Here is a 14,191-nt window from a genome sequence, read left to right as displayed (position 1 = left end):
CTGGAATAAGGTTTTTGAGCTATCTCCACGTACTTAACCCGCTCTTCTCTGTGGTCTCCTTGTCTCCGAAGTGTTGAGCATGGCGCTCTGACAGTGACTTCACTTCAATCTTTGCCTTTGCAACTCCCGACTCTCTTTTAAAAGCTACTAGATCACTGGCGTACTATGTTTTAGAGTGTCATCCTGGTGCTGAATCTTGAACCTGTCAAAAAGCTTTCTTAATTACATCTGAGTAAAGGTGATCCATGTTTAACATTTATAAGAAAAGAGTCAAATTATAATAATAGGGTCGTTTAGATATGCGTAAAAATTGAGAAAAATTGTAGACTATTTAGGAATCCTTATAAATGGTTGCGCTGCATTTCGGCATTACTGTGAAAATATGGCTTTTCTTTATTTTGAGAAAGAGATGCTAACAGTTTTTTCACCTGTTGCGTTAACGATGTTGTTACTGCTTGAGCTTTCAGGAAGATTACTGGTTATGACCACCCTGGGAAAATTTTTGAAAGAATAATTGAAAGAAATTCAAATACCAAAAGTGTTTTTAAACCATATTTATAAACTTGTTTATGAAGAATAATATTTATGAATTTAGAATCTTGTTTATTTAACGATGTTGTTACTGCTTGAGCTTTCAGGAAGATTACTGGTTATGACCACCCTGACAAAATTTTTGAAAGAATAATAGGAATTTATGATTTGAAAAAATATGTAATGTGGCTTCGTTTTAGAGATATGTGTTACAATGCTGCTCATTCTACCATACTTTGATCTAACTTCAGATTTCAGCTCTATTATTTATTACTGTGTGATCTGTGGCAAGAAAATGCCAGCTGATTATTTAGTCATCCAACCATTTATTAGACTGATAGTGACTAAAATTTTTCTATAACTGTCAATACATGTGCTTGCTCCTCCGAGGGGAAGAATTGCTATTCTAGGTAATTTAAATCTTACTGTATGTCAGTAATCTTAGGACTGTTAATTTTACGCATGGGTCTGGGATTTTTGAGTAGCTACTGGGACCCTTTTTCTTTCCCAGGGACTAGAAGGGGAAGATGAAGGAGCCATAAGTATGCTTTCTGACAATACTGCTAAGCTCACATCAGCTGTTAGGTAAGTAAACAATATGTGCTCTTTGAAGTCTCTATGTTGATAAGATTTATCCTGGAGGTTAAAAAAATAGTTAATGTTTTTAATAATAGGAAATAGTAGATAATAGCCAATATTCTTTTGAGTTAAAGAACTAAATTGTGTTTTTAACATATTCAGGCTGATTTTAGTTTCCTCTTGGATATAGCAGATCATTTGCTTCTTTCACCAGTTAGAATTGTGTAATGGGAACAGTCTTACTAGGAAAATAGTGCAGGTGATAAAGTAGGTTAGGTTATTTTTAATTTTATTATTGCTGCTATTTTCTTAACTAAAAATTAAGCAGGTTTTTTTGATGCTTTCCCATTAAGGAGAGAGGAAATGTGTTTTAGAAATATAGGTAAAAGCATGTTTTCATTAATATGATTTTATTCTAAACCTCCAAATTTAGAATCAGAAAGTGAAATATTAGAAATAATGATATTTGGGAACCAAATAGTTTTAAAATAAGAAGCATTTCACCTGTATTAAAATAATAAATACTGTATGTATTCAAGCCTAGAGATTAAATTTATTTGATAGTTTAACTTATCATTTTGTCACTGTTTCACTGTTCTGAGTTTCCTCAGAGGAAACACCCAGGCATGGTTTTTATTAAAATCTATGTCAGTTTAGAAAATTTAATGGCTAATTTTTAATTTTTTGGTGCTTGTAGTTCTTTGCCAGAACTCCTTGAAAAAAAAAGACTTATTGATCTCCATACAAATGTTGCTACAGCTGTTTTAGAACATATAAAGGTAAATTTAATTTTTTCTCCCACAATATAATTTGTATTTATATGGAGTTTTATACTTTGTAAATTTCTTAGTTTTAGATGAATCTGTTAACATGAAAGCTTTTTACTGTGTCTCATTGAACTGTGATTTTGAAACAAATACATTGGGTCTTCTATATATTGTTATCATATTTCTTTTTCTCATTACCTTATTCATGATTACCCCGTATCAGCTTACTTAATCAGTCCTTCAGTATTTTTCTGTCATTTGTTCTTTGCATGTGGAGCTGAATTTCAACGGCAAACAGACCGTACGCTAAGACTTGGTTAATACTTCTACTTTCCATTTGATATGATACATTTGAAACTGCATTAAAAGCTGAATATAATTGCTGCCTGTCAAAGATGTTGATAACACTTTGGATTTATGGAGAAGGGACTTGAAAGAGTTTTTTTAATGACTTTAAAAGCCATAAAACATTTGAAAAGGAGCTAATATAGATAGATAATGGGCATTTGCAGCATGGAATTTAAACCTGCATAATTTCTATTAAGCCACTAACCTAATTTTATTCTTTGTTCTACATCTTGATATTGATACTTGATATTTTTCATGTATATGCAGGAATAGAAACGTAATTGTGAAGTCTGTAGGTGATTCTGCTGATGATGATTTCACTTCCATATGTAGCACCTCTGTAAAATGGCAAAAGTCTGTTCAGATCTGTTTACCTGAGGTCATTTTCTCCTGTGGACATAATATACATACATATGTATGTATATTACAACAGAGGTAAAATACAACAGAGAGCTATACCAAAAATTTCTTTTAGTGAGGGAGAAAAGGCTTTGCTTACAAGGCTAAATATGAAGACTGTGAATCTGATACAGAAAGTTAAGCAAAAATATATTGCCCTAAAACAAACAAAATACTGATTCTAACTCACATCTATTAAACTATAATTATGTAATTAAAACCTTACGATCCATGTAACATACATTTTTCATTGTTGCTGTGTGCCATATACTATGCTAAGTGCTATGTGCAAATAGACAATTAAAACAAATTCTAAGTTAAGACAGTTGTTAATAGTCCTATGTGTTCTTTGCCTGTTCTATAGATTTCCTTTCACTTACAGTTTTTTCATTTTTTAATTATTAAAAGTTTCTTAATTCATATATTTTACTTTCTGACCTCAGTTCTCACAGCTGAAAATGCCAAGCTCAGCTTCTGCTACCAAACTGAATTGTGTAACCCAAAGTAACTAATCATCATACCTATGGAAAGTACACCGTTCATCTCATTCATAAAACTTTACAAACGTTATTGTGCAAAAATTTATATGAATATGCTATTCGATAATATCGGTCAGAGACTAGAACGTATGGTTTGAGAACGTTTTGATTAATTTACTTATTCAGTCATGTTTATTGAGTGGCTCTGTGTGTATTGTGCTAGGTCCTGATGATACTATAGTAAACAAGACAGGCAAGTTCTCTGTTCTCTTGGAGCTTATATATAGTGACGATAAGCAGAGTAAAGAAATCAGAAAACAAGATAACTTCAGGCATTTAAATGATGTGAGGACAACAGAAAGGGGGGATGTGAGGCTGAGGGGCTAACTCTAGAGTAAGTGGTTAGGGAAATCACCCTTGATGAGGTGATGTTTGAGTTGAAACTTGAATCACAAGAAGGAGGCAATTAGTGACGATCTCTGGACTAACCATTCCAGGCAGAGGGAATAATAAGTACAAAGCTCTTAAGACAAATTTGGTGTGTTTGAGCACCTAGAAGAAGACAAATATGCTTTATTGATGAGAGAAAGAGTGATAGAATATGGGGTCAAAAAAAGTAGGAATTTAATGGGAAGTCATTGGAGATTAATTACATGATTTATTTTTTAAATGGAGAATCTACTAAGAAGTATGAGGCATGGTGAGTTCTGGAAATAAAAGTGGAACTGGAAGACAGCTATTATAGCTATCTAGGTGAAAAGTGGTGAATTATAAGGCACAATTTACTTAAGGAATTTTTTATGATGCTTACTTACAATTTTATACTAATTTTAGTATAAATCATGAGTTGTTCATGACCAGTTCATGCTAAGAAAGGCTATCTGTCTGAGATAGTTTAGTGTGCCACCGTGCCTAATGTAAACTATTCTGCTCGAAGAACTCCTGGTCTTATGAAAGAAGGAGTTACAAGGCTGCTAATCCTCTGGCAGAGTATCTTATGCTAAGAAAGTTAATTTGTCATTCAAGATATTCAGTGATTTTATGTAAAAGACATTATTGAATCATTACTTTGCTGTCATTCAAGGAAGATGCCTTTTTCCTAACAGTTCTGATTTAAAGAAACTATGCTATAAAGGACATTCACTTTACAGAGGGAAAATATTGTCACGTATAGGACACACTATTCCTAGTTGGGTAGTTCTAGGAACCAAATTAATATCAAATTTTTTTAGTATCATAGATAAAGGAGCATGTTTATTTTAAATATTTACTTATGAAATATGGTTATATTTAATAAATCCCATATGTAAGAGTTAACTTGATACAGAAATTCTATTAGTATAGAAAAACTGGAATATTTTCTGTAAAGAGTCCTTTTTTAATGTTGACCAGCTCTTTTTTTCGAGTTCCTCTTCTCCCTTGTCAAAATTAGCACATAAACTCTCTTATTTTCATTATTTCTCATTATTCCTGGTTATAAAATTTCTTCTTTAACTATAGCTTTCTATAACTATATTAAATTTTCAACTTTGTAATATTTACTTTTAAGTGGCATGTTTATTTGTACCATTACTATGTTACACCATCTACCGCTGCCTGTAATATTAATATTGATTAAAGAAGTGGTTTTTTCCATGATCTCTTGCTTTTTTCACCAGAATTTCTTGGCCATTTGAGTTTCACTTCTTTGTAAACATTTATTCACCTACGCAGTAAATAATTTTTATTAGCAAGGATGTTATGTCTTTTTATGCAGAGATCTTAGAGCATTTCTCTTGGAATTTGTCTTCATAGCAGTTTTACCTATTTTTTCCTCAAGGGTATTTAGATTATAGCTGCTATTTACATTTCGTTAGATCATTTTCTGAAGCAGGATACCAGAAGACATTAAAGAAGTCCTGGCAGTTACCTCACAATCAGTGTTTCGGTGGAAAGTTAGAGCACACCAGTTTGCCACAATTTTAACAAATATTATCACTTATAGTCTAAGGATTTTAGTGATTTGGGTAGTTAACTTTGGTCTAATAAAAAGTAAATAGTTGAATATTCATTTGTTTTGAGTAATCTGTATTTTAAACCTTTTCTTAGTTCTTTCATTTCTCATACAAATATGACTTTCCCACTACTTTCTAGTGGTTAGGGAATGGCTTTTGGGATTACTTACATAATTTGTAGATAATTTATTTTAATTATTCATAACCCACCTGCATAGTCAAACTGAATTAAGTAATATTGAGCTCCAGATACCTAAGAGAAGGAAAATAAGCCTGCTTGTGAGGCACAGTAGATGAGAGAGAGAAATGGCATCATGTCCTCTTTCCCCTAATTCTCCCACGTAAGAGGAAGAGCTCTGACATTTGAATGCTCCACGCAGATGTAGCTGACAAAGAATAAGCTATTGATTAAACGCTGTGTGGAGCAAGGCTTAGTTGTTATTGTATCTTCATTTTTGTTTGCTTGTTCTTGTGGAGCGAGTAGAGAGAGACTGAATTAGACCTAAAGACATCCTCTAATCAAGTGGTCCCCAGAGGATAAGCTATTGTACCTCTTCTCGTCTCAAATAAGTTTAGTTACTATCAGAACCTGAAGAAGTTTTCTTTATTCCAAGTATAACAAAAGATTGCTCTCAAGTGAGTGGCGTACTCTTTAACTCCTCAGTTACTGAATTTCTGGAGACTACTTCCACATCTCAAGAAGAAAAATATGAAATCACCTTTCTGTAGTTCTTAGCTCTCACTTCTTTACCACCTGCTATTGTGAGGATGGAACATTGTCATTTAGCCAGACACAGTTTAATAGATTCATAAATATTAAATTCAAAGGAATAAAGACATTGCAAAACTCAATAATAAGAAGGCAAACAACCTGCGTTAGTCAGGGTTCTCTAGAGAAACAGAACCAATCCTTGGCTGAAAATATAAATATATGACGTGGAATGTTTTTTGGAATTTGTCTTCATAGCAGTTTTACATACAAAGGAGAACAAATTTTTTTATTCACTTGTATGTCAGATAATTTAACATAATAGATATGTTCCCCAGTTTTAAAGGAAATGAATCTCAGATACTGAATACTTGGCTTAAGACCATCTACCAGAGCCTGAATTTGAACTTGGGCTTTTAAGTCCCATGTTCTCTACTATGCTATAGTTCCATAAAACATATCTACCAAAAATCCAGTGAGAGTGATTTGCTCTTTTGTAATCCTTTGTAGTAACCATAGGATCAGAAATAAGTTAAAAAATAACAATTGAAAAATAGAAAGTAGAGTGGTAGGGAACCTCAATTGTCTTATTAATCTATTTGACTAATGTGTTTAATCATTCATTTTAAAAATGCTCAATCACTTTGGTGATTTTATGTCCATGAATGCTTAAATTTGGAATGAAAATTTATTAGTTAACTTGTAAATTAAGTTTCATAAAACAAGTACACTTTTTAAGGCAGATTTTTTAATAAATCAGTTATGTTGAAGTACTGATAAATACCACAAGAATCAGCTTTCATGCTACATTTACATACTGGCTGTGATACCAAACATTAATACATACAAATACATTTTTCCAGCTTTATTAAGATATAATTGAAAAATAAAACACAAATATTTAAGATATACCACGTGATGTTTTCATAACACACATAAAACACACACTTGATTCTGATTACCAGAATCAAGCTAATTAATATATCCATCACCTCACATAGTTACCTTTTAATTGTGATGTGAGTACTTAGGATCTACTCTCTTAGCAAATTTCAAGCATACAATACATTGTTATTAGCTGTAGCCACATGCTGTATATTCGATCTCTAGAAATTATTCACCTATAACTGAAAGTTTGTACCCTTTGACCAACATATCCCCATTTTCACTCTTCTATTCTCTGTTTCTGTAAATTTTACTTTTTTAGATTCTACATATAAGTGAGATCATGTGTTTGTATTTCCATATCTGGCTTATTTGATTTAGCATAATGTCCTTCAGGTTCATCCATCAAACAAATATATTTTTATTATACACTCTGTGTGTTCATTATAAATGTAAGGCTATATGCTCCTAAAGCTGAGTTAAGTATATATTTTTAAGCACATGCAAAATTATCTCTGTATATTCTTTTATTTTTATATCAATTTACGTAATATCCACGAAGAAGTAAGAGGGGAAGGTGTTATTATTTAAAGCTACACAAGTTTGCCCAAGATTTTGCAAATACTCTTTATTAGATGTGACCCTTTCTTTTCTTGTCTTTTTTATACATGTCATTTTTGGGTTTTGTTTTTAATTAATAGACTTCATATTTTTAGAGCGATTTTAGGTTTGCAGAAAAATGAATGAAAAATACAGAGAGTTTTTATATTCCACCACTCACCCATACCCCCCAGTTTCCCCTGTTATTAACATCTTGCATTGGTGTGGTACATTTGTTACAACCGATGGGCTGATATTAATGTTAATACATCATTACTAACTAAAGTCCATAGTTTATGTTAGGATTCATTCCTCGTGTTACACATTCCAAAGGTTTTGACAAATGTGTAATGATGTGTATCTGCCATTATAGTATCGTATAGAATAGTTCCACTGGCCTAAATATAATCCATGTTCCACCTATTCATCCCTCCTTCCTCCCTGTACCATCCCATCTCCCCAAACCACTGGCAACCACTGATCATTTTACTGTTTCCACAGTATCATCTTTTCCTCAATGTATATAGTTGGAATCATATAGTATGTAACCTTTTCAAATTGGCTTTTCTTAATAACATGCATTAAGGTTTCTCATACCTTTTCATGGCTTGATAGTCCATTTCTTTTTAGTGCTGAGTAATATTCCCCTTTATAGATGTACTACAGTTTGTTTATTCATTTACTTATTGAAGGACATCTTGGTTGCTTCCAAATCTGGCAGTTAGGAATAAAGCTGGTATGAACATTTGTGTGCAGATTTTTGTGTGGACATAGTTTTCAACTCTTTTGGGTAAATATCAAGATGCACATGATTTCTGGATCATATGGTAGGAGTATGTTTAGTTTTATAAGAAACTGCTAAACTGTCTTCCAAAGTGGCTGTACCAGTGTGCATTCCTGCCAGCAATAAATGAACACTGCTGTTGTTCTACATCCTTGCCAGCATTTGGTGTTATCAGTGTTCTGGATTTTGGCCTTTCTAATAGTTGTGTAGTGGTATCTTGTTGCCTTAGTCTGCATTTCCCTGATAACATATGATGTGGTGCCTCTTTTTATACGCTTATTTACCATCTGAACATCTTCTTTGATGAGGTATATTTTGCCCATTTTTTAATCAGATTGTTCATTTTCTTATTGAGTTTTTAAGGGTTCTTTGCATTTTGTGGATAACAGTTCTTTATCAGATATATCTTTTGCAATATTTTCTCCCAGTATGTGGCTTGTGTTTTCATTTTCTTGACAGTGTCTTTCACAGAGCAGAGTCTTTAATTTTAATAAATATCAATCCTGTTTATCGATTCTTCATTTGTAGGTCTTGCCTTTGGTATTGTATCTAAAAAGTCATTGCCATACTCAAGGCCATCTAGATTTTCTCCTATGTTATCTCCTAGGAGTTTTATAGTTTTGCATTTTGCTTTTATATCTGTGATCCATTTTGGATTAATTTTTTTGTAAAATGTGTAAGTTCTATATCTAGATTGACTTGTTTTACATGTGGATGTCTAGTTGTTCTGGCACCATTTGTTGAAAAGGCTGTTATTTCTTCATTGTATTGCCTTTGCTCCTCTGTCAAAGATCAGTTGACTCTTTCTGTGTGAGTTTATTTCTAGGATCTCCTTTGTCTTACGTGGATCTATTTGTCTATTCTTTCTCCAGGACCACACTGTCTTCATTACTGTAGCTTCAGAATAAGTCTTGAAGTCATGTGATATCAGTCCTTCATCTTTGTTTTTCTCCTCCAATACTGTGTTGGCTATTCTGGTTCTTTTGCCTCTCCATATAAACCTTAGAAATCCATTCATTGATATCCACAAAATAATTTGCTGGGGTCTTTGTTGGGATTGTATTCAATCTGTAGATCAAATTGGGAAAAACTGGCATCTTAACAATATTGAGTCTTCTTATCCATGAATATGGAATATCTCTCCATTTATTTAGTTCTTTGATTTCTTTTATCTCAGTTTTGTATGTTTCCTCATATAGCTCTTGTACATATTTTGTTGGATTTATAGCTAAGTGTTTTGGGGTGCTAATGTAAATGGTACTGTTTCAAATTTCGGTTGTTCAATGCTGGTATACAAAAAGCAACCGGCTTTTTTTTTTTTGAGACAGAGTCTCACTCTGTAGTGCCGTGGCATCAGCCTGGCTCACAGCAACCTCAGACTCCTGGGCTCAAGCAATCCTCCTGCCTCAGCTTCCTGAGTAGCTGGGACTACAGGCATGCGCCACCATGCCCAGCTAATTTTTTTCCATATATTTTTGTTGTCCAGCTAATTTCTTTCTGTTTTTTTAATAGAGACAGGGTCTAACTTTTGCTCAGGCTGGTCTTGAACTCCTGAGCTCAAACGATCCGCCCACCTTGGCCTCCCAGAGTGCCAGGATTGCAGGCGTGAGCCACCGCGCCCAGCCAGCAACTGGCTTTTATATAATTAATTTTGTATCCTGCAACCTCACTGTGGTCGCTTATTAGGAGGGGTTTTTTGTGAATTCTTTATGATTTTCTATAAAGGTAATCATGTCATCTGCAAACGAAGACCATTTATTTCTTCCTTCCCAATCTATATACCTTTTCTTATTTATTGCATTAGCTGGGACTTGCAGTATGATAATAGTGGTAAGAGTAGACATCCTTGCCTTGTTCCTGATCCTAACAGGAAGCATCTAGTTTCTCACCATTTGTATTCTATTTTCTAGAAGAAGTTTTAGAGAACTGGTATAATTTCTTCTTTAAATGATCAGTAGCATTCTCTAGGGCACCCATCTGGGCCTGATGTTTCTCTGTTTTGGAAGGTTATTAATTATTGTTAAAATTTTTTAATAGATACAGGCATATTCAGAGTGTCTATTTCTCCTTAAGTGAATTTTGGTAGATTTTGTCTTTCAAGGAGTTGGTTTGTTTCATCTAGGTTATCAAGTTTACAGGCATAGAGTTGTTCAAAATATTCTTTTATTATCCTTTTAATGTCATGGGATCAGTAGTGATGGCCCTTCTTTCATTTCTGCTACTAGTAATTTGTGTCCTCTCTTTTTTCTTAAGTTTCTTAGTGTCTTATACTAAAACCTGGCTGGAGGTTTATCAATTTAATTGATCTTTTCAAAGAACCAGTTTTTGGTTTCTGTAATTTTTCTCTGTTGATTTCCCGTTTTTAATTTCATTGATTTCTGCTCTAGTTTTTATTATTTCTTTTCTTCTGCTTGCTTTGCATTTGATTTGCTGCTCTTTTTCTAGCTATGTATTTTAAGCATTCAACACATTGGTTAAATAAATTAAAAGTAAATGCTTTCTGAGAGCCATAATAAAATAAGATACAACAGTTTACAACTGCCAAAAATCTCTGTTTTCTACAGAAATATTACAGATAAAGCAATTTTCAGTATTTCATGATCATAAGGTCTCTTATTTGTATTTTTAATACTTGCCATCTATAAAGATCACTTTGTGTATATTTTAATTTTTTATTATATAGATCATTTTAGTCAGAATTTAGATATTTTTGGCAGAAATCAATATATAGTATAAATTTATGCATTAAATATTGTGTCCTTATTCTAAAACGGATTTAAGGCAGCTTCCACAAATATCACATACAATGAAAATAATCCAATAAAAACTCAAAATAGTTGCTATATAGTTATATTAGCTCCCAAATTTGGCTTCGAGTTTCCTGGCATTCAAGATAAAATTGAGAGATAATTAAGCTAAAAAAAAACTTGTATCAGAAAGATTTTCTGGTTTTTATTCTAATCAAGCATTTCTTAATCTCATGTTACAGAAGACATTGCTCATATTGGGCAATTTATCTAGAATAAATTGAATGATGTAGTGATGTATTTAATATCAGTTACACTCATGGATTTCATGTGGCTAACTTTAATTAAAGCCAAGGTATAATATTAAAATGCAATTCAATGAGGGCAGTTCTATGAGCAACCAAGGTAATAGGATCTCAGTTTATAGCCTTCTAATGGTTCTTCTTAAACTACGAATAGAATTTTTAGTATCGAGAGTGGATAGAGTGCATGTTCTTTAAATAATCTATAATATCACTTTTTTTGATTGGGCTTTTATAGGAGTTAAATAACAAGTTGAAGTTACACATTCTGATTTGCTAGAATGGTAGAAAATCATTGTTCTTGGTTGAGAGAAAAATGCACACATTTGGAAATGAGATAACTGGTAAAATTAATAGTCTATTGTAGAAATTGAAGATCCTAACCACGTTTCTCACTTTGATAGTACACTGTCCCATCTCTATACAGAAGTGAGGTAAAAGTATAAAGATAAATTTTATTCAAGATTTATAAGTCACTCTGGCATATAAGCAAGTGCTCCAAAGTAAATATTTTGAGCCACCCATATCATAGAATACCTTTAAATATAATTTCATGGATCATTTGGTTTTTGTACAACATAATTTTTCATGTTGGCAAACCCACAAGTGCATAAAGTGGCAAAGCCACCAGTATGAATTGCAGCAAAATACACATCTAAATAACTGAAAATAAAATAACCTGCTATTTTGTTATGTTATAAAAAGCAGTTTAGTTTTGGAGAATTTTAGTCATCATACAGGGCACTATGCATACAGTAATGAATAAGCAGTCTCAAGAAGTTTATACTCTAGTGACATATACTAACCCCAGACTATTATAATACAGCGTTATTGGTGCTACCCACCTGGAAAAAGGGATATCAAAATACAGCCTCGAAAGATGGTAGGAATTAAACATGTGAAGAAGAAAGGAAGAACAAGCATGGCTAAAGTATAAACAGTCTTCAACTTAGGCACAGATTACATTCTAAAGGTCTAGTTCTGGATTCATTATAGCTTAGGATATACTTACAGATACTATGTGGTAGATATGTTTCTGTCACACAAACCCTATCTAATTCATATCTGGAATATTCCTACTGTTATATTGCAAAAGAGAAGGGCTTATTGTCCCCTCTGCCTCCTGTGAAAAGTAGGAGGAGAGGAATATTGGGATTCTTAATGGTAGAAAGGAGATATAACTCTCTGATCCCTTCTTGCCTTTCCTTTGACTGATGAATGATAATTGGGGATAGACTTGGGCCTGGAGAAGAGGTAAGGCCAAGAACTATATCACTCTAGACTTTGCCATCAACCAGTCATTAGACTGTGATAAGAAATGAAAATTGTAGCCAGTAGAGGGTATAAAGTTGCAGAACAGTAGTGTCTAGCTAGAATGGGGAAAGGAATGGTAAAAGGTACAAAAAATCCCCAAGAGTATTAGGAAAGAAAAGGGAATTTGTTTTGTTTCCTATATGGGTCATCTGGCAAATATTCCCAGGTAACGGACTTTCAAAAGGCAAAAGATATACTTCTCAAATGAGTCTAAAGAATTATCCATGTTTGTGAGGGAAGGGACACACTAGTTTTAGAGAGTGCTTCCTTCTTTCGTTCTTTCCAAATTCCACAGACTGTAGCCAGTCAAATGTTTAACATAGTCTGTATATTATGTGTGTGTGTGTGTGTGTGTGTGTGTGTGTGTGATGTTAATTTTATATAAATATTGAGGCCATATACTGAAAAGTGAAAGAAACATCAGCCTGATGATCACTGATGACCACCCTGAAATTTAAAGAAAAACACTACAATTTTTTTATCAGATTCCTCCCTTAGAATGCCTTTCTAAAGGGATTTTTGAGAAATGTATGGCTCTAAGAAGTTTATATTCACCATATATAATGTATACTACATGCATAGTGCATTTGGTTATCTATAATATTCTCCTTTTACTCATTCTTCATATTTATGGAAGCTACCAAAAATCTTTATCTATTATCTTGACCTTGACATTTTGTTTTATATTTTTAATTTGTCTATTTTTATGTCACTCCTGTTATCCAACTGTATCATCTTTTGAGCCCATATTGTATAAAAATAATCAATCTTTGGAATTAAAGAAGTTGCTTCTCTTAGTATTTTCCCTCATTTCAAGAATTTGAGAAAAGACCTATAGATCTTAAATCTCTGGCCAAAATTACCTTTCACCATATATACATGTATTATATATATTATCAAATATGTGCTAATTGACAAATATACTTTCTTTCATAAAGCATATACAAAGGAAGCAATAAATTGTTCTTGAGGAAAGTATAATATTCCTTAATCTTTTATCCGTGGTGTGTATTGGAGTATGACTTGGATTTGAATCTCAATTCTCGACTACTTCTATTCTGGTAACCTTGAATAAAAACATATGTTTCTGTGGTGTCTGCTTCTACATCTTTAAAATGAGATGAATAATTCCTAGCTCATAGTGTTATTTGGAGAATTAAATTAGATGATGTAAGTTAGTAATTTTTAAACACTGCACTCTGGTACCGTAGAGCTGTATAGAGACATGTAATGGGCTATCTATTTTATGTTTAAACTTCTGCAAAAGATGTGGTTTGAGAAACAGGGTCCTGAGGTTATCTGTTTAAAAACATTTGAAAACATTTGAACTATAAGTGCCTTACATATGATAGGTACTAAACAGATACTAGTTCTCTTTATGCAGGTTAGAAAATCTGTGCAGTACTTCACTCCTTTTCCTCTTACCCTCGTAATCAGTATGTTGAAGTGTTGTAGCTTTTGTTCAACAACTTTATCGAGATATAATTCACATGTCATACAATTCACCTAAATATAGTATATAATCCAGTGGTTTTTAATATATTTACAGTGATGTTGTGACCACAAGCTAATTTTAGAACATTTTTGTTATCTCTAAAGGAAACCCTCTACCCCTTACCAGTCACTTTAAGTTGCTTTTGGACTCTGTTTCCATTGTTCACTAGAAGTTAAAGTATAAGTGAGTTAATACACCAAGAATAGTAAAATGAATCAAAAGTCTGTACCTACATAAATCGGTGAACCACATTTTTTT

General features: G+C 32.9%; 1 protein-coding gene across 1 annotated transcript in view; it reads left to right on the top strand.

Moving 5' to 3' along the window:
• SCFD1 (sec1 family domain containing 1) overlaps positions 1–14,191 on the top strand; it is a 105,962-nt gene that overhangs the window by 41,150 nt on the left and 50,621 nt on the right. Inside the window, exons 13-14 of the mRNA XM_012647886.1 lie at positions 1,043–1,116; positions 1,808–1,889. Coding sequence (XP_012503340.1) covers positions 1,043–1,116; positions 1,808–1,889 — 156 coding nt within the window. The remainder of the gene's footprint in view (positions 1–1,042; positions 1,117–1,807; positions 1,890–14,191) is intronic.

This window comes from Propithecus coquereli, unplaced genomic scaffold (genome assembly GCF_000956105.1).
Source record: "Propithecus coquereli isolate 6110/MARCELLA unplaced genomic scaffold, Pcoq_1.0 Scaffold273, whole genome shotgun sequence".
In the NCBI taxonomy this organism is placed as follows: Eukaryota; Metazoa; Chordata; class Mammalia; order Primates; family Indriidae; genus Propithecus; species Propithecus coquereli.
The sequence above is the reverse complement of the archived record's forward strand: the minus strand, read 5'-3'. Positions and strand labels throughout refer to the sequence as shown.